General features: G+C 40.7%; 2 protein-coding genes across 2 annotated transcripts in view; one reads left to right on the top strand and one right to left on the bottom strand.

Annotated features, from left to right (window-relative positions):
- WDFY4 (WDFY family member 4) overlaps window positions 1–24,803 on the top strand; it is a 112,772-nt gene that overhangs the window by 64,670 nt on the left and 23,299 nt on the right. The window contains exons 41-49 of the mRNA XM_064716301.1: window positions 269–472; window positions 1,252–1,303; window positions 2,170–2,336; window positions 6,427–6,575; window positions 7,735–7,855; window positions 9,403–9,488; window positions 10,811–10,873; window positions 23,692–23,734; window positions 24,517–24,636. Coding sequence (XP_064572371.1) covers window positions 269–472; window positions 1,252–1,303; window positions 2,170–2,336; window positions 6,427–6,575; window positions 7,735–7,855; window positions 9,403–9,488; window positions 10,811–10,873; window positions 23,692–23,734; window positions 24,517–24,636 — 1,005 coding nt within the window. The remainder of the gene's footprint in view (window positions 1–268; window positions 473–1,251; window positions 1,304–2,169; window positions 2,337–6,426; window positions 6,576–7,734; window positions 7,856–9,402; window positions 9,489–10,810; window positions 10,874–23,691; window positions 23,735–24,516; window positions 24,637–24,803) is intronic.
- Window positions 13,700–14,554, bottom strand: LRRC18 (leucine rich repeat containing 18). Its single transcript, XM_064716232.1, has one exon. The coding sequence runs from the start codon at window positions 14,552–14,554 to the stop codon at window positions 13,700–13,702; it is 855 nt and encodes a 284-aa protein (XP_064572302.1).

The raw sequence follows: 24,803 nt of genomic DNA, 5'->3' as shown, positions 1-24,803 counted from the left end.
AGCCATTTTCAAGTTTGTGACATGCTTTTATTTGTCACTGTGTTGTGTAGTCAGACTATCACTATTTTATCACTAGTAACACCTCCTGCAGCACACTTCCAGTGGTCAGCTGGACTTGTGTTTGTGTTTGTTAGGCCTGCAGCACTCCCTCTGCAGAGGTCCCATCTGGTGGGCTGGGTAGATCCCTCTGAATCACTGGGGCAGTGCCACTGGTGGCTGAGAGGAGGGAAGTGTCCAAAAGCCACCACAAAGTGTTTGTGTCCCACAGATGCAGCAGTGTGCTTACAGCAAAGCAGCCAAGGACTGGATGACACTCGAGGAACAACTTTTCCTCAGAGGGGGCCCATGGAGAGATGCTTCACCATCATTCGAGCCACGATGGATGCTTGATTGTTTTGAGGGGCCTTCAAGAATGAGGAGGAGGATTCAGCTCATGAACACCCAAGTGGCAGCAATGCAAAGGAGGAGTGAGGTAGAAAGATTTTGCAGGAGGTGCACAATGTCTGTAAGAGCTGCTGGTGACTTTATAGAATTAGAGGAAGATTAAGGTTGGAAAAGACCTTCAAAAGCAGTGTCCAATCTGACTCGTGACTATGCTGCTCCATGTGTAGAAAACCCACTGAAGGGATTTGGTTTTGGGGTTAAGAAAGGCTGCAGTGTCTTTAACAGTAACAGAATGCTTTTTTCCTCTCTTTTCTTGTATAAAATCTCCTCAGATAGGTGACAATATAAGTTGTCCATATTTTCTGCTAGTGGTATCTTCCCCATGTATGCAGCAGAGTCCACTTAGAAGGCTGCACTGTCCTGTTACTAGTGCTGCTAAAAGTGCTGAATGGCCAAAAGGGGAAATAAGAGTGGTTTAAGCTAAGACTGAACTGTGAATGTGGGGTATTTATACTGTCTGTTTCTTTAATGTCAAAATGCCAAATCACATCAATGAAAGGCTGAAGCACTTTAATCTAAGTTTCCCATACCTAAGACATTTTTTGTGCTGCTTGGATTCTGGCAGTTTTCTCTATACTGAGTAGTATGATTTTCATCCTATAAATGGCCTCATGTACAATCATCTTTGGAAAGATAATAATGGTTTATGTTTGTTCCTTTAGATTCCTTTCCAATGAGTTTCTTTGCATTTCCAAGGCATTTATTTGCAACATAGTTCTAAATCTGTGTTTTTCTCTACCAGCAAGGTTCTGAGTTATGTTTACCTATCTGCATGTTCCACTTTAGTCACACCTAGTCTCTTTTCAGATTCTCCTAGGAAACAGAAGGGAAACAACTTCCCCAACTGAAGTGAATCCAGGTAACCTTTTAGGGCTACATTGCATCGTCAAGACAGTAGACATAAACAGTCAAAAATAATTGGAATTAACGTATTAATTTCTATGTCACATAATTTAATCCAGAAAAAAACCCTTACTGTTGGTGCTCTGGGCGAAAATGTCACTGTAACATCTGTGACAAAACTGATGCAAATTTCATAGGTGATATATCAACTATCTTGAGAATTTTCTGCTCTCTTGTTGCTACCTGAAAGGTCTAAAGGAAAAAAAGCTATTCTGAAGTGTAAGCTTTGGGCACTTTTGGGGACCTAGAAAGCTCCTAACTGCTTAAACTTGGAAAAAGGGCTGTTGGAAATACGCAGTATTTTTATATATACGTTTTTACTGTGATAGAGCCTAGCAAATAAATGAGTGGAGCTTATTGTTTTAGACTTCAAACAAGATGGAAGCACTATGTAGTTTCTGCATGAAGCCTTAATGAGAAGGCTGATTGTGCCTTTTCTATCTGCATGCATTGCATGAGCTTGCAAAACCCGGGACACAGCTTGGGCAAGATATAAATGGGTTGCCTCTCTTTGGGTTTTCTTAAGATCCTGCTCAGTCCATGTCCCTAAAAGACACCATTTAAAATTTTTCCTAATTTCCTGATCTTCTGTGAATATAAGGATTTTGTTTGAATTATGACTGATTGCATGTATCTGTCTTTGGTTCCCTGAAATACGCATCCTTCTTCAGCAGTCACAGATTTTAATTCTCTTGCCTGTTTTTTGGAGATAAATAATGCTATTTCCCAAAGTAGAATAGATTGAGAGAAAGACTAAATTGCAAATGCTTTTGGTGTCATCTGGCTGCCACTAAAACCACAATCTCTTTTATGCTCATATAGGAGAGCTGATGTTAAATGGAGCAGAGACGGAGATAGATCAGAAGGGATTGGATTGTAACCAGCTAACATTCTTCCCAGCTCTACATGAAAGTTTCCATTCAGAAGACTTCTTGGAACTGTGCGTGGAGAGACAAATTATATTGCAGGAGTTTGCAGAGAATGAAAAGGTAGGAAAGATGAACTAGAGAATTTTCTCTGGGGTCATGGCGTTTTAGAGGGTGAATTGGATATGGAGGTCTATGTGCTCCTTTCAGTTCAGGTTCAGGTGGACTCAGGCTGCAGTAGACATCATTCTCTGTTGCCTTACAGGAAATATAGTTTTCCAGACTCTGTATGAACTCCAGACTTTTCTTGAAGAGCAATTAACATTAATTCCTTGAAGTAAGAGAAAAAAATTGGGCATGGCAAGCAAGATATTCTCTTATGAGACACTGTCTGAATTTGCCTAAGACAAGGCAAATTCTGAGACTCTTGAGCAGCACTCCTGTGCTGCTCTACAACCTTTACTCATGCCCAGAGCAGTGCCTACATCAAATTTATTTATAACTCTGGAAGAGAATGCCAGTTTTATATAGGTTATTAGTTCAGTGGTGTTTACATGTCTTCATGAAGATTACCAGAAAATGTTTCCTTCCTCCTTTTACATGTCTTTCTTTCTGTCTCCCCATAAGTACTGGACAGATTCTTCCCTCTAAGGCCATATAAACTTTCCATGTTTCATTTTTGGTGCTTCCATCATTTGTTATCTATTCACAACATTTCTGTTCCTCCTTTGCTCTTGTACTGGACTGGATGCCCTTCACCAAGGTTTCTTCCCAATACAAGGAAGAGACTTAACGTTCGGGAACACTGGGAGAGGAAATGAGTTGTGCAGTAAATAAGGGTGACTCTTAGGAAGATGGCACCTTTGATGTTGTCAATTTAATTGAGACACCATCAATGAAATTGGCAACCTGGCCTCATTCCCTGATCTTTTTGCAGTGTACCTGGTTTTTTCAGTGGCATCATTCCCTCAGTGGACCAGGAGTTAGCATCCCATAGTGGAAGCCAAACACTTGTAGTATGTAAACTCAGACCTCACAGTGCTGTGACAGTCGTACAGAGGTATAGAAATAGCTGTTTTATTAAAATATCTCAATGCCATCACCAGATTTTCTTGATGCTTTGCCACTGGCTAAGGGGTCACACTTGTGCTCTCTAATATGACTTTCTAATAGTTCTTGATGCAGTCTGTTTCTGTAACAGAATTCATTTCTCTGCCCCTCTTCCTTTTGCCCCTTCCTCCCCATACCTCTCCCCAGCAGAAGGAGACAGGCATGAAAATGTGAGGCCTGATTTCCATGCACTGATCTCATTTTGAGCCTTCAGGCTGTCTGTCTGTTCTCCATGTAACTCTGCAGGAAGCCATCAGAAATGCCAGGCATGCTCTTTTCCAGCAGCAGTCCCTGGCTCGCCGAGCTGACAGAAGCATTAACAAAGGCAGCGGGGGGTGACATTAGCTGTCCTGTGCTCACTTAGTGCACAGAGGTCCTGCCTTGTCAGTGGCTGCCTCCTGAGCTCTTTGCACTTTAAGCAGGCAACTGGAGCCATTTTATTTCCAGCACTGCTCAGAAAAGTCATTGAGAGTGTGTGTGTGTGTGTGTCTCAGTGTGTGAGTTTGAGTGAATGTGTTCCCTTGTACATCTGAATGAACAGAGCAATCAAGAGATGCAGGGCTTTGGGCAATACCTTAAAAGGTAATTATTCAATTATTTTATGTCATGTTTGCTTCATTGATTAATGATTCTAGTAGCTTGTGAACTGGGTTCTGATCTGTTTTGGCAGAAAATGAAAGTTTTTGTTTAATTTATAATAATGCCAAGCTGCTTGGTGTTTCAGTGCAAGACTGAAGGTACAAGACTTGCAGGTACAGCACTGTCCTGGTGGAGATTCTGCAGTGCAACTCAGTCAGATCTTTGTTACTCATCAGCAATAATAGAAGTCACATTCCCCAAATGAAAAAAAAATTGACTCAGCTGAAGGGCTCTTGTATTTCAAATAATGCAGATTTAATTAACAATATAAGTTTGAAAAAATAATATAGAATTGAAGAAAGGGATTGTTACTGTTGACAGTTTCTGGTTGGACAGTACACAATACTTGGGCTTAGAGTTTAAGGTTTGTGAAAGAGAAGTTAAGTGCTCTTCCCCCTCAATAAGACCTACTAACATGCCCTGGTTCTGCCTTAGGCAGAATAGCAGAGTGGTTTTTTGTGCTAGAACATATTAATGATTATAGACCTCCTTCATGATCCATGTGCCTCCTATACCCACACACATGATCTCTGGGTTTGGTGAGGTGGATTTCTTACAAGTCTGGATTTTAACTTTGTGTCTGTGGAGCTGCTTTGTGCAACTGCCTGATGTTTCAATATTCAGTTACTTTCCTTTTGGGAAGAAGCAATCTTTTACCTATTTAATTACTTCAGGAAACCATGTGGTTTGCTAATGTGAGCAGAATTCCCCAGTATTCTCAGTGCAAGCATACATGTCTCTAACAAGGTAAAGGCAGGCGCTCCACTACAGAGTTCTGTGGTTGGCATATCCCTGAAGAGACAGGCATTCCTGTGGGAGAGGTGATGGAAAAATGCTACCTTCGTCTTGGAAATCATTTAGAGGGGAGAGAGATTGAAGAGATTTTAATGAAAAATTACCCACAGAAATCTCCCAGGGCTGTTTTTTCCCCTTAAACCCAGAATGAGGGAAACAACCTCCTGTGCCCAATAAGTGATTTCAAAATGAAGCGCCCCATTTGTTGGTAAAATTATGGCTTTTCAGTAAAGTATTTAAGTGTGGAAACAAGATTTCATTAATTTACTTATTAATTTAATGTTTATGTTATCCTAACATCAAAGACTAAAAGCTTGTGAAGCAGTGTGGGTCTGCTTCAGCTGACCTTAGCTAGATCATGTGTAGTTTGGGATAGCAAGGAGGGTTGTAGATTTGACTCCAGAAATAGTGAGTTTAGGAACAAAAGCAAACAGTGAAGTAGAACCATACTTATTCTACATACTATCATATTGACTTTACATGGTCTAGTAAAACTGATTCCATTTCTGGGTCAATTTTGCAAGCCCCATAAAATAATACACCTCCCTAGTCCTTATGAAGTTTAGTAGAGATAAGATCATTGAAATGTTAAGAGAAAAATGGATTTTGTGATACTTCTCATACTTATCAGTCTGTTCTCTTAGGAACACTGCATTACATTTCTGAATTAGAAAAGTTGTCCTGTTATGTAAATACCACCCTCCGGTCCTTGCAGCTTGAGATGGACTCAGCTTGCAAAATTCTACACTCATTTCTGGATCCTGTGTAAATCAGGATTGTGCTAATTTAGAGGAGGAGCTCACCAGTGAGCAGTTTTCTTAGTAGGTAAGGTAGTATTAGTGTTTTGAAGTTTTGGGAGCAATATTTTTGAGGCGGGGCCTAATGGATGATTAGCTACTGCCCCCTTTCTAGTAATAGAGGAGGTACTGGTTGAAAACTGGTTGAAACTGGGCACAACACTGAGTTGACCTTGATCATCCCAGTTGACTGTACTAACCAGTGGATGTAGCTTTTGGAGCTGAGTATATATAGAATATTTTATGAGCATAAAATATATGCTCATACAAAAAATAAGGAACTCCATGCTTCTAAATGTAAGAGATGTTCTTTGCAATGAACTACTGCTTGACTTAAAATCAGAGCTTTTAAATTTTCTGCAGGCCATACAATTTTCTGATCTCTAAATTGGTTTGTTTACTTTCTGCACCATCTCTCAGCCATAAAAAATGTTCCAGAAAAAGGGCTTTCTTTTCTTTATCAAAACTGGTCAATTCCCAAGAACTTTCTATCAACTGGCATATATAATAAACAAAATACTTAGTTGAAAAATTCCCCATGTTTTTCAATTGTGTTTTAGAAATTCCTCTATTGTAATGGCCAGATTAGTTACTTGGGAGTAAAAATAAGAAATTGAGTCTTAGTATATCAAGGGAAATTAAAAAAAATATTCTGGAATGTTTATCTAAATCCTTAAGACAATTAGATTGATAGATTCCTATATTCTGATTGGACTTCTGTCAGTCATGCAGTGATTTTGTGACTTTGCCCTTGTGAACCCTAGAATCAATATGGCAGTTTCTTTGGTACAAACTTGTGTTCTTCTGCATCACTGGCTCTGGCTCCCTGCTGCCCCTGTCTCCTGGCCTTATTATGCTTGTCTCCATCCTAGGTGACATTCAAGTGCTCCGTGGCAGTCGTGCAGGGTCATACAGCACTGGAAGGGGTGCTGCTCTTTGGCCAAGAGCACTTTTACATCTGTGAGTGCTTTGTGTTATCCCTTCAGGAGGAAGTCTATTGTACTCGTCACTGCTTGTCCAGGTGAGTTGTTCTTTCCTCCCTTCTAGAGATCTGCTTGGTCAATTTCAGTACTGGCACATGGATCCCTTGAGTTTGCACAGATTTTTGGGGGATTTCAAGCAGAATAATAGCACAGCAAAAAGTTTTCCATCCTTCCCATTTGTTACAAAACCTGTTTAACATAACTAACATAGATGCTTGTTCACAGGCTTTGGAGGTGCCGTGAGAACACCCATCTTCAACAGATGTTGGACAATCTCACACCAACATTGCTGGTTTTCAGTTATGTTAAAATGTTAAAGTTTCTTTCTGAGTAACTCACATCTTTTACTCATATGGAACAGTTAGGACAGGAGTCTTTAGCTTCATTGTCTCATAAGTTTTTTGTTTGTTTCTCCAAGACAGAATCGTAATTAATATTTGGCACACTGCTATCATCTCTTGACTCATGATTTATTGAGAGTGATCAATATTGCAAATGAGTCTGTTAGACCAAGCTCTTTGTGCATGCTGTGTGCTCATGTGCAAAGCCCCGTGGGACAGTGAAAAGCTCAGCATTTTTAATCCCTGTCTGCTCTGCATCCAAATCTTACGAAGTCTAATATCAGTCAATCTGATCAGGTGACTCGAGGATCGATTGGACTGGATCTGATAAAAGCTTAGGTTGTTTTTCTAAGGGATTTTAGAAAAACATCTAAGGCTTTTGATTGCAATTCTAATACATATACACTACTAAAATAATAATTAATTATTTGCTTAATTATTAATTCCAAGTAATTGCTGTTTACAATAGCTGTGTGTCCATATGATGCTTACCCTTGACTTGGGCTTTCAGGTTCTCCCAACAAGTTTCTTCCCTTCTGATTTTCTGATTCCAATGTGTGCAAAACATTGATGTCTTCCTACTTGCATATACTAAAACAACTTCAAACTTACCCTTAGCCTCCACAGGCTCTTTATTTGGGTAACTATTGGAAAATCTGCCTTTAGTGTTGAGCTTTATTTATTTAGCTTTGTTTTCAGTTTATGTATGTCCCAGTTGACCTTGATATCTCTTGGTATTGTTATTTTTCTTCAAGGGAGGATTTAAATGTTCAAGAGGGCTTTTTTTGGTTCAAATTTTTTTGTTTCAGGTTTTTTTGTTTCAAATTTTTTTTTCTTATTTATTTTTCTCATCCAGAATCAGTGATCCATTTATTTTCAACTTATGCCATAAAGACCATGCTGTGGGAGACCAGACGTGTTCCCGTTTTTCCTATCAGGATATCAGAGAGATCCATCTGATGCGCTTTCTCCTGCAGGTAGGGATTAACATGCTCAGTCATTTGAGGGAAAGCTGCAACAGCAGTAATGACATGTGTCTGAAAATCACTTGCTCAGTTTCCACTAAGACTGCTGATATATCTTTGCTTCAGTATCAAAATGCTTTTGGACCTATCATTGCTTCATTAGCCTTTGCTGGTACAAACTCCTTTCTATACACACCACAGTGTTTGAACACCCTGACTGGAGTGGTTGGCTTATCAATTGTTGGGCTATCAGTGTTGCATGGGTTTTTCAACCATACAGAATAGAAATTTTTGGTGTGACCCAAAGTGAGAAGTGGAGATGAGTAGAAACAGTCTTTGAATGGAACTGAGGCAAAGGCTGAGCTTATTGGTTGGAGGGGTTTTGTGGTTTAGGGTTTTTTATTGTTGTTCCATGGTCTTTTGTTGTGTTCCAGGGCTTTGTTGTTTGTTCCAGGGTTTTGTTCAGTTAATGAACTTAAAACTCAGGTATCTGTATCAGGCTTGTGCTGGGACTCTATGCCAAAAACTTCTTTGAAAAAACATTGTGGAAAAAGAGGAAAGCTGATTCCTTGTGCTTTCCCTGCAGGACAGGTAGATCTGCTGTTTTGGCAGTGACTGTGCCTCAGCTGGTGTCCCCTTGTCCATGCACATCCTCCAGCCCAGAGCAAAGCACTGGCCCAATTCTGTAATGTGGCAACACTTGAGCAGACCTGGTTTGGAAAGCTGAGTTCCAGAGCAAATGCTGCAAGGTGTTTATTGTCATAGCTGCTCTGATATTACCTTTCTGCTTTATATTTTATTTGTGAATCATGTATGGGCCACATGCCATCAGAGTGTTTCTCTAGGTTTGTATTGCACCTGCCACATTTGGATTGAAATTCATCTCTGGGTTCCCAGACACTACATGTTATTTATAGTTTTACTTGAATGACTAGGGGGGAAAAAGGACCTCTCACTAAGTAAATAAGAGGATTATATTCAAATGCCCAGCAAAATAAAGTAGAGAGACATTTTGGAGATGGGGAAAAGGAGTGAAATTTTCTTTCAATTTCAATTCCTTGAAGTTTTGGTGCAAAATGTCATAAACTGCCCTTTCTCCTTTGGTTCTTCTACTTAGGAGAAACTATTTGGCAGTTCTGTTGAGCTCTATCTTAATTTAGGAAGCAGTATGGTTGCTTTCTAAAAGAAACTCTTATATAGAATCCCCTCTGTGTTATCTTTATCATCTAGTTGGAACTTAATGCTACTATTGTGTTATTAATCACAGTGAGATTTCATGATAAAAATGTTTCAGAAGCAAAAGGAAAAGGTGAGTGATGGAACCAATATCTGGAGTTTGGTTTTGCTTCAAATAAATGTTTGAACTGCTAGTTACTTTGTATGACCATCCCTACAAGTTGAAGAAATTTAGACATATTTTGCTTTAGTTCTGCACATTTGTCAAAAAATTCTAGGTCTTTGTTTTGAAAGCTCTGAAGAGTTGGACAGGCCATGATGGACCCTTTGCAGCACTAGGCTTTGCTCTGCAACTCCTCACATTAAATTATTTACCTTTCCAGGAGATCGCCTTGGAAGTATTCTTCAAAAATGGCTACTCCAGATTTCTTGTCTTCCATGACAGTGACCGAAATAAGATCTTTAAAAGGTAATGAGTAACTCACAATAACATGGGAATGCTCCTGGTGATGCTTGGTATACCACTCTTATTTATCCTGGTGTCAGGTGTCTGTGTTATGTTGCTGCAGGAGATTCGTTTTTCAGTTTTTCCTTGAGTTTTAATGGGTTACACTTTAGCTCTGAAATTTTCCTGTTGCTGACCTGTGGACTGTTTGGAGCATTATATAGCCATTGATTTATCAAGGGACCTAATGTGCAGGACATTTACAGCACCCAGTGGTGTTATGTGTCCCTTCATCCCAGGAAATTTTGACTGTAGCTGTTTTCCTTCCTCCCCCTGAGATGAGAGGCACCTCACAGTACTGGCTGAAAGAAGGTTTCTTCCAACCCTTATAGGAATAACATTTTTGTCTGTCTGTCTTTATCTTTGTAAAGTTACCTTCTAACAATGGCATTTTTTTAAAAAATTCTCCTTATGTGTTTGTCTTGTTTAATGGAACTTGAATGTAAGACTATGAAGTGATTAATTTGCACTTTTAATGTTTTCTTGCATATTATTGTCTACTGCAGTTCTGGCCATTAGATTAGGATTGCATTCACTGGCCTCTACACAGGAAAATCCACTTCAGTGCTAGTGCTTCCTGTACTAAATTCTGCAGTCCAAACTGAGCATTAGTACTGTTAATTTCTAAAGAATCAGAGGAATTCCTTCTGATCCTGAAATCTCTCAACAACCCCTATTGCAGTATTTAACAAAAAAGTCAGTATAGATTTGTCTGTTCTTCCTTTTCAAACAGGCTGCTTAGATCCTGCACCAGGATCTGCCCCAGAGCCAGCTCTTATGTTTGCTGTCTTTGAGTTCTGTCAAGAATCCCTTGGGGGAATCTTTCAAAGGCAGATCAAGACAAGGTTTTGATCCTCAGCTGAAGATCACCAAAAGTGTATATGTCAAGGGTATAGTTTGTCAGTCATCATAAATCCACAGCAATTGTAAATATGAATGGCTGAGATGAGGGTTGGTGCCTCTTTCTGCCATTTCTGCTAAATAAATGTCTGAGTGGGTTCTTATTCCCCACTTTAATAGCATCTTAAACCAAAAAATCCACAACCGTGTATGTAAATTCAAAGTCCTGTTGGGGAAAGAAATGGCCTTTATCCAGCCCATAGCAACTCCTTAATATTAATGTATGCTTTTGCCTGTTGTCTTATGGCTTTGTCCTAGGTTAGAGTCTCAGGGCAATGCTGGGGCTTCCTGAATAAAGTTGTGAGGACAAAGCAGTTATATAGATATGTAATGTGTCCTAACAACCATTTGCATAACAATAATGTGACCTTTCATATCTCCTATAGATTCTGCTCTTTCCAACCTGCTTTGAAGTCGAAGGGGATAACAGAGGAATCCCTAAATATAAGGTAAAACATAAGAAATATTGGATAATTGTAATAAGTGCAATTATGTGAATAAGTTACACCTTTAAAAAGCATATAGAAACATACCTATTTGTATCCATCCTTTTAAAAATTCAAGTGTTAGTGGGACTTCAAAAAGTATTCTAGCATACTTCATCACCATATGAAGATGTGTCAAAAATCTGACTGTGCATAGATGATTAATAATTATTAATCTCCTTTGTATCACTTTATTGATAAACTCTACACAAATGGTTTCTGTGGGAAGAGATAGTGAGGTGAGGACAGAGCTAATCCATAATGCTTTTGCATAACAACATCTTCATTGCATGCTCAGGACAGACAGTGATGTACATATGGATGCTTTGGCATGTTGTATTAGCTGCACAGAAGAGATTCTGACTTGTCTCTTAGATTTACTGTTGCAGGAAAGAAGTTTTCTCCTAGTGGGAGGTGCTTGAGAGAATGTTTGATGCATTCCGTGAGTTAGAGTAACTTTTCTCGATTTAGGTATCTAAGGAGCACAACCCTAAGTGCCTAATTATTGGAATATGTATCCCAATATAACCAGTTAGATGGTGCCTAGGCCAATTCTGACCTTCGCTGCTGGGCCAGAGGCAGCACTGCGGTGTTTTACCCCAGAGATACCTTGGCTGGCGGCAGAATGCAGCGGGGCACAAGACAGGACTCCGTTTACCTCAGGGGAGAGCTTCTGGCGATGGTGAAGAGAAGGAGAGTGGATTCTGCTAGAAGGTTGCCAGATGTTTATTCCATTGGTACAGAGGTCTGCACTGGGCCACTGCTGCTAACAGAATACCGGCCGCATGGTCTCATTAACTTTATAAGCTCGGGGACAGGGGAAGGGGAGGGGACAGGTGAGTTACCAACCAGGTGAAGGGGGCAGGGTCTCAAGGGAGGATGACACTTAGACAGGCCAATGACCCCCAGGCCTGAGAAGCATCCTTTGAAATCGACGAATCACACGACGCCTTGCTGGTATGTTAGCCTGATTGACAGGGCACACTCAGCAAGGGGGCGAGGGTGCAGGGAGAGAGGCATAGGCACACCTGGGAAGGGACTCAGAAGTTTAAAACCGGACATTGCAACACACCACAACACCTAATTAGTGTCCTCTGAAATGATTGCTGAGGCAGGAATTGTGTTGAGACCTGAGGTGCACATTGCCCCTGAGTTGTTGCAGCCTGTCAGCTATCTCCATTTTAATTTTCAGCCTACCCATTGCAGGTCATTATCTATCTTGTAAGTGACCACTCTCAGTGCTGAAAGTGTTTTCACTTTTCTCACCTGGCTAACAGTACCAGTGCAATGTGGAGCCAGCTCCAGCTAGAGCCCAACCTAAGCCAGAGGTGATGGCTGGCTGTGGAGAGTGGGATCTGTTCTGTGTAAACAGCAACTGGCTCTAGGATTTCCTTTCCCCCTGCTTGCTGGGAGCTCAGGAGGTGAGAATGTCTTGAGAGAAGATGCATTAGAGCTTCAAGAAACTTGGGCATTAATTGTTCTTGTGGTTATTGGAAGAAACACTTGACTCATGATTAATCTCAAAATTTGAGAGAGGCTGCATGCCTAGATCCAAAGCAGCCTGTCCTGAATTCCAGTAAGGCTCTGCCTTTAGTTTTTTTTCCACTAGCTGAGAGAAGCCCCTGCACAACTTATTCACTCTGAGAATATAAAGGGTCTTTGGCATAGCTTTGGCTGGACCATGTCAGAGCATGAACTGAAATAAAATAAATGTAAAATTTATTTTAATCCCTGCTTAAGTATTGAAGCCAGAAAAGTTGTGTTAAAGTGGAAAGTTAGAGAAAATTACCTCAGTAGCTGTGCTTCCCTTTACCAGTCAGAACTAATGGACTGAGGACTTGATGAGTTTACTCTTCCCTTGTTTGAATTGTTGAGCTGTTTCAGAGTTGGAAAATTTCAAAAGCAGCATTTGGGGCTTCTTCCCCATCTAAGGGGACAATGGCAAACTTCCACGTCTTTGCAGCTTTTCCTGCCATACATGAGACAAGGAGGCAGGCCAGATTAAATTCTTTGCCCAGACATACTATTAATAATTGCACAGTTGAAGCATGGAAAGAAGAAATTACTAGTTTGATGCATTATATGACATTGAGGTAATAGAATTTCTGGGAAATCCCTTATCAGTTTTTCCACCTAGTCCAACACACAGGAGTTCCCAGGCTGTACTGTAGTAATTTAAAAAATGAAGTGCTCCTGGCACTTTATTCCTCATTCAAATATACTTAAATGTTTGCTGTCACCATAGGTTATTATGGCCACTGCCAGCCTTTCTCATGTGTTTGTACTGCCTAGTTACTCCTGAGCAGAACACTTGGGTTTGCTGCCTCTGCTGAATTGGAGCAGGCTCGCGGTTCCTACACTGACAGTGCCTACGTGAGACTCTGAGAGCTTGGTGGCAGCCACCAGCAGCAGAAAGTTCCCAGGTCTTTTCCTCCAAATGAAACATAGTTCAACTGTGTTTCACTCTATGAAAATGAGCGGGAATAATATTTGGGGCTTAATGGTGGGAATGGATTTACTAGAAAGGACTATTGTTTAAAAGATCCCTTCATTGGACACTGCACACACAAAAGACCCCAAAAAGCCCAAACATGGAGAACAAGTTGTAGGGACAGACCCAGATATAAATAGCCTTTTCCAAATACACATCTGGTTTAGTTGTTATGGCTTTCATTCTAGAGACCACAGATATCTATGTTGTGTTCTAAAACCAAGCTGATCTTTAAAGAGCAGAACTGCAGGAAAACAGAGGAGGAGGGAAGTCAGCTTTTTATTTGCTTGGGCTGGACTTCATGGAGCTTCAAGGTCTGTAGAGTTCCTTGGTGAATTTGAAGGATTGTCTTCTTCTGGTGTATTTGAAGGATTGTCTTCTTTTATTCTCCATTCTTCTTGGTTATCTATTGCAGTAGAATTGGGTGTAGTGAGTGAAGTGAAATTTGGCTTCTCTGGGGGGACGGGTGTCATGTTCTCTAACTTGTGCAGCTCGTCCCTCTCACCCTGGCAGGTCAGCAGGCAGGACTCGCACAGGTCTTTCTTTTCTACTAAGTAAAGCGATTCTAAACGTTTAATGGTGTCAATTGGCTCCTCTTCCTCTGCAAATTCTGGTAAAGGGTTCCTTTTTACATTCATTCTCTCCATCTTGGGGAGCTTTTTCACACTTTTCGGGATGATGGTCAAGGAGTTGTCAAAAAGACCTAGCTCAATAAGTTCCTTCAGGGCCCCAAGAGTGGTGGGAATACTCTCAAGACAGTTTAAGCCAAGGTTGAGAGTACGCAGGTTCTTGAGATGGGTCAGCTCTTCTGGCAGACCTTTTGTGGTCAGCTTGTTGTTGCATAAATTCAGGAAAGTAAGGTTGCGAAGCGTGCCTATCTCTGGGGGCAGCTCATCAATCTGGTTACTATGCAGGTCCAGCCATATCAGATTCTGGAACTTCTCAATGATGTTTGGAATCTTTCTTATCATGTTTCTGCTCAAATCAATTTCCTCCACATCAGCCAGCTGCAGAAGGACCTTGGGGAAGACAGCAATGCCCATTTTGCTTAGCTCAAGTCGGCGCCTTCCATTAAAAAGTACTCGCATTGAATTTTTGGCCGCTTTCAAGGAGATCCTTTTCCCTTGTGGACCTTTTCCTTTTCCCTTGGGCATCTCTCTGCTGACAAACAGACACCAGACCCTGTGGGTAGAATGTGAGAACTCCAATAAGGCCTTTGAAAGCCATGGCTGTTAATCACACAGTTATATGTTAATATTATTGCTAGACTTTTCTGAAGTTGGTTTTCTTTGAGGTCAGAACTTTTAAACTGAAAATCTGCAACTCTGAAAATTCTTCTTTGAAGTATTTTCAGTAGGTGAAATTCTAATAATTTATAATATCATTTCATTGCAATGTGGCATCTATGTTACATTACAGGGTGAAATTACAAGTGGGACACATTTGCTGTCTTTCATTCCTAAATACTGGTTTGCGCTTAGGATATAAAGAAACTGAATGAAATACATTATTATCCATCAGCCAGTAGAGGAGATGAGAAAAATATATTGTGGGTCTCAACACAGTCCTTAGAGACTGCATTAAAAAAAAGCCATCCAAAATTGTCTCATTCTGCCAAACCAACACTTGCCATCTTTACAGGCCTAGCATTTGCTAGCATGTTGGTTCAATTTCTTGTGTAATGGACTTGAGATTTGGGCTCTGGATGTTGTTGGAAGATTAAAACTTTAAAGGAAATTATTAAGAATTTTGTTTTGACTGGGACTCAGGAACATGGTGGGCTCCTAGGATTTCCAGAATGATTGGCAATTCATACATCACTTACAGGACAAACTGCAACAGGAATTGATGTCAGTGCTGCTTAATGCCATGTGAACCAGGCCTTGCTAAGTGTCTCCTCCTCTGGATACTCTAACCTTGTTATTTTCTTCATGCTGTGGGATAGAGAGTCTCCCACTGCAAAGGTGCCCTGCCCACAGAAAAATCCATATAGGTGTAGGAGTCAGATTTTTGACTGCCAGTGATGCTCAGCATGTGTGACATGCTTCCTGGAATGAGGCCTCTAAGAGTACAGTCCACTTACTCTCTGGTTTGGTGAACTCTTTCTAATCAAAGGTCATCAAATACAGCTGCTAATTATGGCTAATGGCAAAGGAAATAGGCTGATTCCCTGGAAATGGATGGCAATGTCCCTCCCAGTGAGAGTTTAGAGAAGAGCACAGGTTACAGCTGAGTAATCTCAGGTCTTGGTGATCTGGCATTTAATTTTGAAGAGTCAAATTGCAGCTTTGATGAATGATTATTTAGGACAAAATATAGATTTGTCGACAATACATGGCCCTATTACAGAGACTGCACTACAAACCCTTCAGGCTTTTTGGCTACTCATTAATCATGTGTAGATACATGAAGGGGAAGCTCAAGCTACAACTAAGGCATTTCAGCTTCTTTTCAATTACATGCCATAGCCCAAATAATGCAGAAGCATTAACCCAGCCACCACCCACTCTCCCAAGAGCTCTGTAATGAGGCAGATGCTTCAGAAAGTACTGGAAGCAGAGCAGTGGATTCAGTCTTGCCCTAAGGGTGAGTTCCAAAATAGGTTTTTTGTTATTTTATATGAAAATATTGGCAGTTAAATGTTTCTGTGTGTCACTCCTATGTTTCTGTCTCTCATGAGTACTTACAGAACCATATTACCAAGGAGCAATGTCAATGCTATTCTATCTATATGTTGACTGGTAACTAAAGCAAAGTACTCTACAGTGTAAATAAGTACCCTTTTCGCCTTTGTTGATGTTAGTGTAAATAATTTCCCAAGGAGTGAGTAGAAAGTTCTGGAGATCAAAACAGCAGAGTTTTCTAATCACAGCTCACTCATTTTAAGGATTTTATGCAATATTCTTGTTGGTAATTCCGTGAAGATCAAGTTGAGGAGTATATGGAATGTCAGGGCCCTGCTGCTGATACAGAACACCCTGAGTCCTTTCTGGTGCACAAGTCACTACCATGCTTTAGGAAAAGAACTGTAGGGGAGCTTTCTTAAGTGCTGGCAGAATGGAAAGAGACTTTCTGCTTCCTGTAATTGACATGAACCAGACGAGCTTTGGGCCTTTTTCTTTGTTTGAATTTTGTGTTGGATGAGTCGACCAAGACATTGAGTGTTTTTTGATAAATGAAGCTTGTCAAATAAGTATGCTTTTAAAAAATGAATGGGGGCCTCAAGGAAAAAATGTAAATTTTTTTCCTAACTTCAAAATTATAATTTATTTTTAAATGCTTTTTAAAAACATGTTTAAATCTCAGAAAACATTGTATTCTGTTCTGAATTTTTTTTCCATTACTTTTCATTTAAAATCCAAAAGGAGAACATTGAGCCAAAATATTTTCTTTTCCTATTTTACAAAATGCCATCTAGGCAAGGAATCATTCATCTGTGCCCCTGCTCTGGCGCCGGGGTCCCTCTGCGCTGTGCGTGCCTGGCAGCACTAGAGGGAGCCTGGCGTACAGGGCTGAGCGATCGCTGCAGCTCAGCCTGCTGGGTTTGAGTATTTCTCTGTCAATAGCCCTCTCCAAGCGGTTACAAAGTTTGAACCTGGACCTTTCAAGTTTTAAAGAAGTCCAAACAAACAGATCAGTGTGATTTTTCTCAAGACAGGTCTCTTTGTATGATGCACTGCATAATACGCAGACTCCAAAGAGTTTATTCCCACAGCCTGCTTCAGCCAGATTTTTTTTTACATCCAGCTGTGAACCTCTCAGATGCACTGATCTAGTCCCTAAGGAGTGCTCACTCTAAGTGCTACTTAGTTTGAGTTTAAAGTTGGGGCCATAATTCAAACTTAGAAAAATATGATTTGCAATTCCAAAAATAGGGATTAGTACTAGAGGACTGCAGAAACATTTTAGTGTGTTTAAGAACTTGAAGAGGATGAATAGCTCTCCTGCCTCTGCATGCTTGCAAACTAATTATCAGTGTTTTACAGGGCTGTAGCTGGAGATAATGGAGCTTACTTAGCCATGTCTCATTATCTTTGGTTCTGTGTAAGAGGGCTCTAGTTCTGTAGCCACTGATATTAAAAAATTCAGGAATCACAGGAGTCCTCCTTGTTTAAATGTTGATTATGCCTCTGTGCATCTCCTGGAAAGGCAGAGGGAGAGGCACTTGTGCTGCCCTACCATCTAAGAAATGGTGATAAAATTTCCACCTGTTTTCTCTAAACCTGCACCCCACTGCTAGCTTCACCCTCTGAGTTGTTGGCAAGTCATTTCCTCGGGTGGAGGGTGCTGTATTTCTGTGTAAGGTCTCACTAAAATGGATCTTGACTAGAAAACTCTTTCCCTTTCTATCCACACTTGTTAGAATCTTTGGCCTGGATGGGCTTTAAAAAACAAGAACTTTAGGAGTGTTTAACAGGCCCAGAGTTTAGAGGTGGATCTGATACACAAATTAATAGAAAATGTGTGTCAAGCATGTCATGCTGTCTGTGGTGCTCACTGTTGCTGGGAGCTGCAGGGATAGAACAGACCTGAGCATCAGTACTAAGACTGTCAGTGTCTCTCTGAGGCAAGGAAGGACTGGGGATTAGTCCTAATCTGAATTTATGCTCTTGCACAGGGGTCAGTCATGACCCATTGTATCTTCAGTCTGCCCTTAGAAGATCTGATCCTAAGACTGCATATTTGGACCCTGTACATCTCTTTTTCTTTTCCCAGCCCAGGCTGGAGCAGAACTGGCTTTCTGCCTGTAGCAGTGCTTGGTGCTTCAGGACCTGCTTCTCCATGGTTCTGCCTGTTATTTTCTTCTAGAGCTGGTGCTTCCACAGGACCATCTTGAGCCTGTCTTGATCTACTCTGTGAGAAATTTCCTCTTGGAATTCTGCATGCTGCAGAGCAGGCCTGGCAAGCCCAGCAGAGCTCTGCATTCCCTGCACACCTCTGTGGCAGAAGGACTGTGAGGTGACACGTGCTAATTCACCCATGGAATAGGTGATACTATCATCTACAGTGAAATATTTGCATACGGAGCTTAAAACCATAATTCGTACAGCAAATGATTTTGTATGAAGCCAAACTGTTTCACCTCCCTGCTCACAAGTGTTACCATTTCTTGTTGTTGGATGTGGTCTGTTGTGGAAGAGATTAATTCAATTACTGTCTTAAGCAGTCAGGTTTAGACTAAATTCCACCATGAGTAAGTAGTTTGAGAAAAGTTTCCTTTCTTAATATTCTTATTTTCCAGATGACTTCAGGGCCACCATACTACCACCCAGTGCAAAGTTACTTGCAAAACCAAGGCCCACCAAGAGTAAGCAAAACCATTGTTTCATCTTAACAATCCTGCCAGGCTGACCCCTGCATATGATCTTACCAGCTAAGTAGCCCAAAAGGCCCAGAGGATGAGGTGCAGATGTCACAAGCTGCTCGGTTTTTCTCAGTAGTGTGGGCTGGTACTGTGCAGGTGTTCTCTGTCCGCTCTTCTTTGAATAATGAATTAGTCTTTCAGTCTGTAAATAAAGCCATGAGCACGAAACGCAGGACAGTTTCCTTTGCACAGTCCTGTGGATTCGGAATGGTACTTCCTTGATGGAGAATGGCTGCTCTTCAAGCTTGTGTGAGCATGTTGGTGAGGAGTGGCTAAAGGGTTCCCCCAAGCCCAGGGTCCTGCTATTCAGTGTTGCTTCTGCAGCTTATGAAACTTGTGTTACCAAGCAACAGGAGTGCAATGCCCTTGGAGATCATTAGCATAATGGTTGGTTCCAGAATGCAAGATCGAGCTGGATGGAAAAGGACTGAATGGCATGCCCTGCCTGGAAATGTTGTGTTTAAAATTATGCCAAAAGAAAAAACATCTGGAGCTCGTTAGATGCTGTTAGTCAGCTTCTAACATTGCCTTAACTGTCCATTTTAGTCACTTGACTATTTCATTTTACTTGACTGTAACAGAGTGAGAGATACCTGTCTGTGTGTGTTCAAACTCACAATGTTGTGATATCATCCCTACCATGTGCCAAATGGGATAGATGTGGACACAGGAAAGAAGGCTCATTCAATGCTGCAGCTGAGAGTATTGAGCTTCAATTTATCTGTTCATCTGTATCTATCTGTCATATCTACCAGTGACCCTTCAAAAGTGCACTTGATATAATGACTTCCATCTGGAGCATGTGAATTTGTTGAAATTTGTCCTTATGACTGAAATTACCAAGCTCAACCTTTTAGTAACTGATCACAATAATTTCAAAATAATATCTGAAAGAAATCCTACTATAGATGAGAAGAAGCTGAGTGGTTTGTTTGGGTATTATTTACAGGAGATGCAACATTGAGACCTCTCTTGCTCGTAATAGGACCAGGATATTATTGGCATAAAGAAGCTGATGATGTTGATGTCTGATTCCAGGGTTGGAGATTGCATTCTGCTTACCTAAACAAATTAACTGGATTTACTTGATGTGTTTCTTCATGACCTGAAGTATGCCTGAGTGCAGCATCTCCACAGTGGAAATGTTATCCCTTTGGTTTAAGCACTGTGAATGCACATATTCCATACATGAGGGAGATTCCTTTCTGGCCCCTTCCAGCCCTTTCAAGACAGCCAGCTTCAAGGAGCCCTACTTATATGATGTTTATTTTTTATTTTGAATTATATCTCAATTCTTTAGCACAGATTAAACATAACCAGAAGGTGGACTAGGTGGACTGATACAGTTAAACAAGGAAGATGCTGTACCTTTAGAGTAAAGTAATCTAACCTAGCACTCTTCTAAGTTTGAGAGAGACCGATTATTTCATAAGGGAAAGTTGGTACTTCTTTTCAAGGCTTCTTTCCACTGTTAATAGTATGACTTAAACCTAAGTTGTGGCTTACCAAAAAGGAGATTTTTCTTACAATATCCTTGGTAGTTGCAAAGTTTTTTAAAGAAAAGTTGGTTTAGGAGAGCCTTGGCACAGTTTTTTAGACTGTAGTCTGAGGTATGGAAGGAAAAAAAAAAGAAAATTAAGGCAGAAATCTAAGAATCTATTAAATTTATTGGAATTTTCACATTAATTTCAGTAAGAGCAAAATCTTATCCTTTGAGATTATCTCATCCGCAATGAATCTCCAAATGGGTTGAGGTCCACCTGTCTCTAGCAAATGGCACACTCACTATCACAAGGGTGAGATCATAGTCTGATGTTAATGGAAGAGGGATTAATAAATCACATATAGAGTAGCCAAAGGTGGATCATCATTAGTACATATCGTGTTTACATTCTGCCATGGCTGGTATCCTACAAATACCTTATAAATTAAAATATAGCTAGATCTGTATGTACTTCTCTTGAGTTCATATAATTTCACTCCCTCTGGAACTGTAGTTATTTATCTTGATAAAGCACTTCAGTTTCTTTTACAAACCAGCCTTTGATTATATATTTATTTTTAAATTCACTTACTGCAGTTGGGTAGCTGACCTTCATCTACACTGAGCTTTTGCTGTGCTGACTAGAGAGGTGTTGGCCGGAAAAACGTTATTTGATTATCAAGGAGAAGTTTGGAATAGGCTTTAGCTGCATGCAATGCAATTCTTGTTTTGAGACCCTGAGTCAACAGAGGAGAGTGGAGAATTTCAGATCTCTGGGGAATTAGAGGGAGCATCCTCTGAGACCCAGAAGGATGGATTTTACAGGGGAGAGACTACATTTAGCCTGGCTTATTTTCATGACATGGTGAACTTGTCAACCTCTTTGAGTTATGTAGTGGCTCCCAAAGTCAGCAGGGAGAATTATTTTGACCCTTGTGTGGTCCTATTAGCTGTTTAAGGCTTGTCATAAGTAGAACAAGTGTTTCACTAGGGGGTCATGGCACCCACAAATCAATGTATGTATATTTGCATAACATTCACACAAGACTGGCCCAGTTTAGTCCCATGTGAAGCATTTTATAATGCTCTCCCCTGCTCTCTAACTTAACCAGAAATCCAAAATAAACCTGGATGGTTTTAGTGAGAGAGTATGCCCCTGTGGAAAGGGAAGAACCTAACTTGATCACTCTGTAACAAACAGCCTAATCCAACCACACTTCAAGTAATGCCAGGAATCCTGATCCTGTTACATCCCTTTAAGATACCCTCTCTGAGTTCCAAATGTGTCTTGGAGGCCTTACAAAGGCCACTGGGGCAACGCGCTGTGAAATGCACATAGAGGACTGTATTTTAAAGGGTAAGTGTTCATGGTACTGCTTTTGTACTTTGGAGTTCCCACGTTCATGAGCCATGTGTTGCTCAAACTTGGGGTGCAACACAACTACTCAGTAGAATTCCCTCTGATTTACACTGTGTAAATTGTATATGCTAGTCTTTTTTTGGACAAAGAGTGAAGATTATATTTTTCTGTACTGGACATGAACTCTACACCTTTGTGTGTACTGGTTTCCAGAAACATAGCCTATCGTTATTAGGTTTCAAATGCTTAGCAGGAGACTTAAGCAAAGCTTAGGAATTGTAGACCATGTGCTAGAATTCCTCCTGGCTTTCATGTTTATGCATTCAAAGCCCTTCTCTCGGACACACACTTTTTCTCTAAGCAAGGAATAAAATAACCTGTAAACCATAGTGCTTTTCCTTTATGTACACTATTAAATGGTCCATGATTGAATAAGCAGCAAAATTATTCATAAGCATGAGAGGTGGTTGACAAGAAAATACTACTGCCAATTCAATAAAATGGTAATGATCGTAGAGAATTCTGGTGTTTTATTTAGATCTTTGAAGCTACTTTAAGCCTTGCTTTGTGAATTTCTAGTGTGGTCCAATGCAGAACACAGGAGTAACAAGTAGCAGTTAGTTGTTCCTGCAGTAGTTTTATAATCTATGCTGAACAGATTTCCTTACACTTCATGGAGTGAAATGTCCTGACTCTGAGCTGGCACCGTAGGATTTGCTTTACTATTGAAGGGAAGAGCCTCTCTTACCACCAGTATCACATCAGTAAGCCTGTTTACTTTGACAGATGAAAAGTATCTTCAATCTGTGTACTGGTTTTGGCTGGTATAGAGTAAATCTTCTGCGTTGTAGAAGATAATCACATTTGGATTTGTGCTGGGAGCAGTGTTGATAATTCAGGGATGTTTTAGATACTGCTGAGCAGTGCTTATACAGAGTCAAGGCCTTTTCTGTCTCTCAAAGTGTTCCATCAGGACCATGGGGAGGCTTGGGGTGCGTGAAACGTTGGGAGGGAACGCAGCCAGGACAGCTGATCCCCAGTGGCCAAGGGCACGTTCCACAGCAAACTGTGTCACACTGGGCATATGAACCTGGGGGAGTAAGTGGCCGGGACATTCCCAGAGATGAAGTTTGTTTTCATAAGTCATGGTTACATGTGATGGAGCCATGGAGATGGCTCAATGCTGGCCTGCCAACGGGAAGTAGTGAGTGAATTCCTTGTTTTGTTTTGCTTGCGTGCACGTCCTATGCTTTATCTGTTAGACTATCTTAACCCACAAGTTTTCTCACTTTTCCTCCTGCAATTCCTTCATCCCTATGCAGGGACAGTGCCTAAGGGGCTGTGTTGGGCTCATTTACCAGCTGGGGCTAAACCATGATAATCCATTTGTCACTTGTCTCAGTTTGGTCTCTAGATGTTGACAAGAACAAGTCCATGGTCTTCAGATAATGACATATGTTCTGGTTCAGTGCAGTTGAAATGAAACTTTTATTTCCTCAGAACCTTTGACTCTTATTTTCAAGTGAATTCCCCTGCTTTTTGTTGATCGGGGTTGGTTTTTTTTTAAGTTTTAATATCAAGTTGCATTTTGAGAAGGAAAAATGTAGAAATGACATGTTTATTACTTTAAAAAGTATTAAAATGGCAATCTACTCTTTAAGAATGACGTTGGTTTCAAAGTGGATTGTGCAACAAAAGTCTTTGATAGGGAGACTGAGAGAGTTCTGGTTTTAAGTCAGTGTTTTCTGAGTGCTTCAGAAAAACATGAGCTTTTGAGAATAAGGCTTCAGAATAGAATCAGGCAGGCTTAATGGTGCCTGTCATTAGCACTCTATAGTTCTACAATGGCATGAGACTGGGAATACAGGCTGAGCAGTGTGGCTTAACTCAGAACAGCACTAACCTAATCAACAACACTCTGATTTTGGAATTATTTGGTCAATGATGAAACTTCAGCCTTCTGATGTTGGTGTTCTCTCTGTGTGATGGGAGCAGGGGGCACAGGAAGCACAGATGTTAATGGACTGACTTTCTCTTATTGTCCTGAAGTAGGCTGTTTCAATCAAATGTTTGTTCCATACAGGAAACACTCAGGAGGGGAAAAGACAATGCTCCAAAAGTGGCAGGTAAGCGAAATCTTGGCTGCACATATATAAGCAAAAAATTCCACCACACAGATATGTCTGTACAGAGATGTGTGTGTGTGTACATGTGTACCTCGATGTCTAAGCTGTTCTCTCACTGCTGGAGGTGAGGTTGTTGGCAGGAGGAGCACAGTATTTACATCTGGTTATTGCAGAGTTTTTGCTCCTCCTGCTATGAAACATATGGTGCTACTGTCTGGCAGATTAAGTGTGATTTTATGCACATTTTTAAATTGAGACCAAAGAGAGCCACCTAGTTGAATGCCTGTTCACCGATCATCTGTACAGCTAAATGACTGCACTGTTTTGCTGAGCTGGGAGACATGTTTACTTTTCTGTAGCCATGATCTTAGTGACTCAAGGCAAATGAAGAAATCCATATCTTTTTGCTTATATATAGCACTTTGTGCAGCCTTTTCTGTATAGGCAGTTGTCCAGGATTTTCTAATATCCAGTCTGCATGCATTTGGCTCACTTTTAAATCAAGAAAAAATGCTCTGTTATGCAAATACAGCATAAAAGCACTGTGTGATTATAGACAAATGCAAATGGCCTGTCTGAAGAAGAGATGGAATGAAGACAGGTTCTGTGGAAGGGACTGTTGTGTAAGAGGTATTGTGTTGATCTGAATGGGAGAGGATGATTGATTTCACTATTTTACATAGTTCTTGTCCTGGTGGAGCCACAGGCCTCTGAGGGTGCCTTTGCATGGGTTTTTAGGGGCAGAGACTGGAGATTTTAATGCTTGTTTCCCTTCCCTGCAGAAGAGGGAGATCAGCAACTTTGATTATCTCATGTACCTGAACACTCTGGCTGGCCGCAGCTACAATGATTACATGCAGTATCCTGTGTTTCCATGGGTCCTTGCTGACTACCACTCTGAGGTCAGTGCTGGCTGCAGAATTCCTTACTTTCTATGGTAACAACTGCACAAAGAGTTGGTGAATGATGCCATTGAAGCAGAGGGGTCTAGACCAAAGGTTTAAAATTTGAAGTAGTTAGTTTGAACTGTACTGATTCCATAAGATTCACTTTATCTTCAATTCAACAG

The sequence above is a fragment of the Zonotrichia leucophrys genome, chromosome 6, assembly GCF_028769735.1.
Source record: "Zonotrichia leucophrys gambelii isolate GWCS_2022_RI chromosome 6, RI_Zleu_2.0, whole genome shotgun sequence".
Taxonomy (NCBI): domain Eukaryota; kingdom Metazoa; phylum Chordata; class Aves; order Passeriformes; family Passerellidae; genus Zonotrichia; species Zonotrichia leucophrys.
The sequence above is the reverse complement of the archived record's forward strand: the minus strand, read 5'-3'. Positions and strand labels throughout refer to the sequence as shown.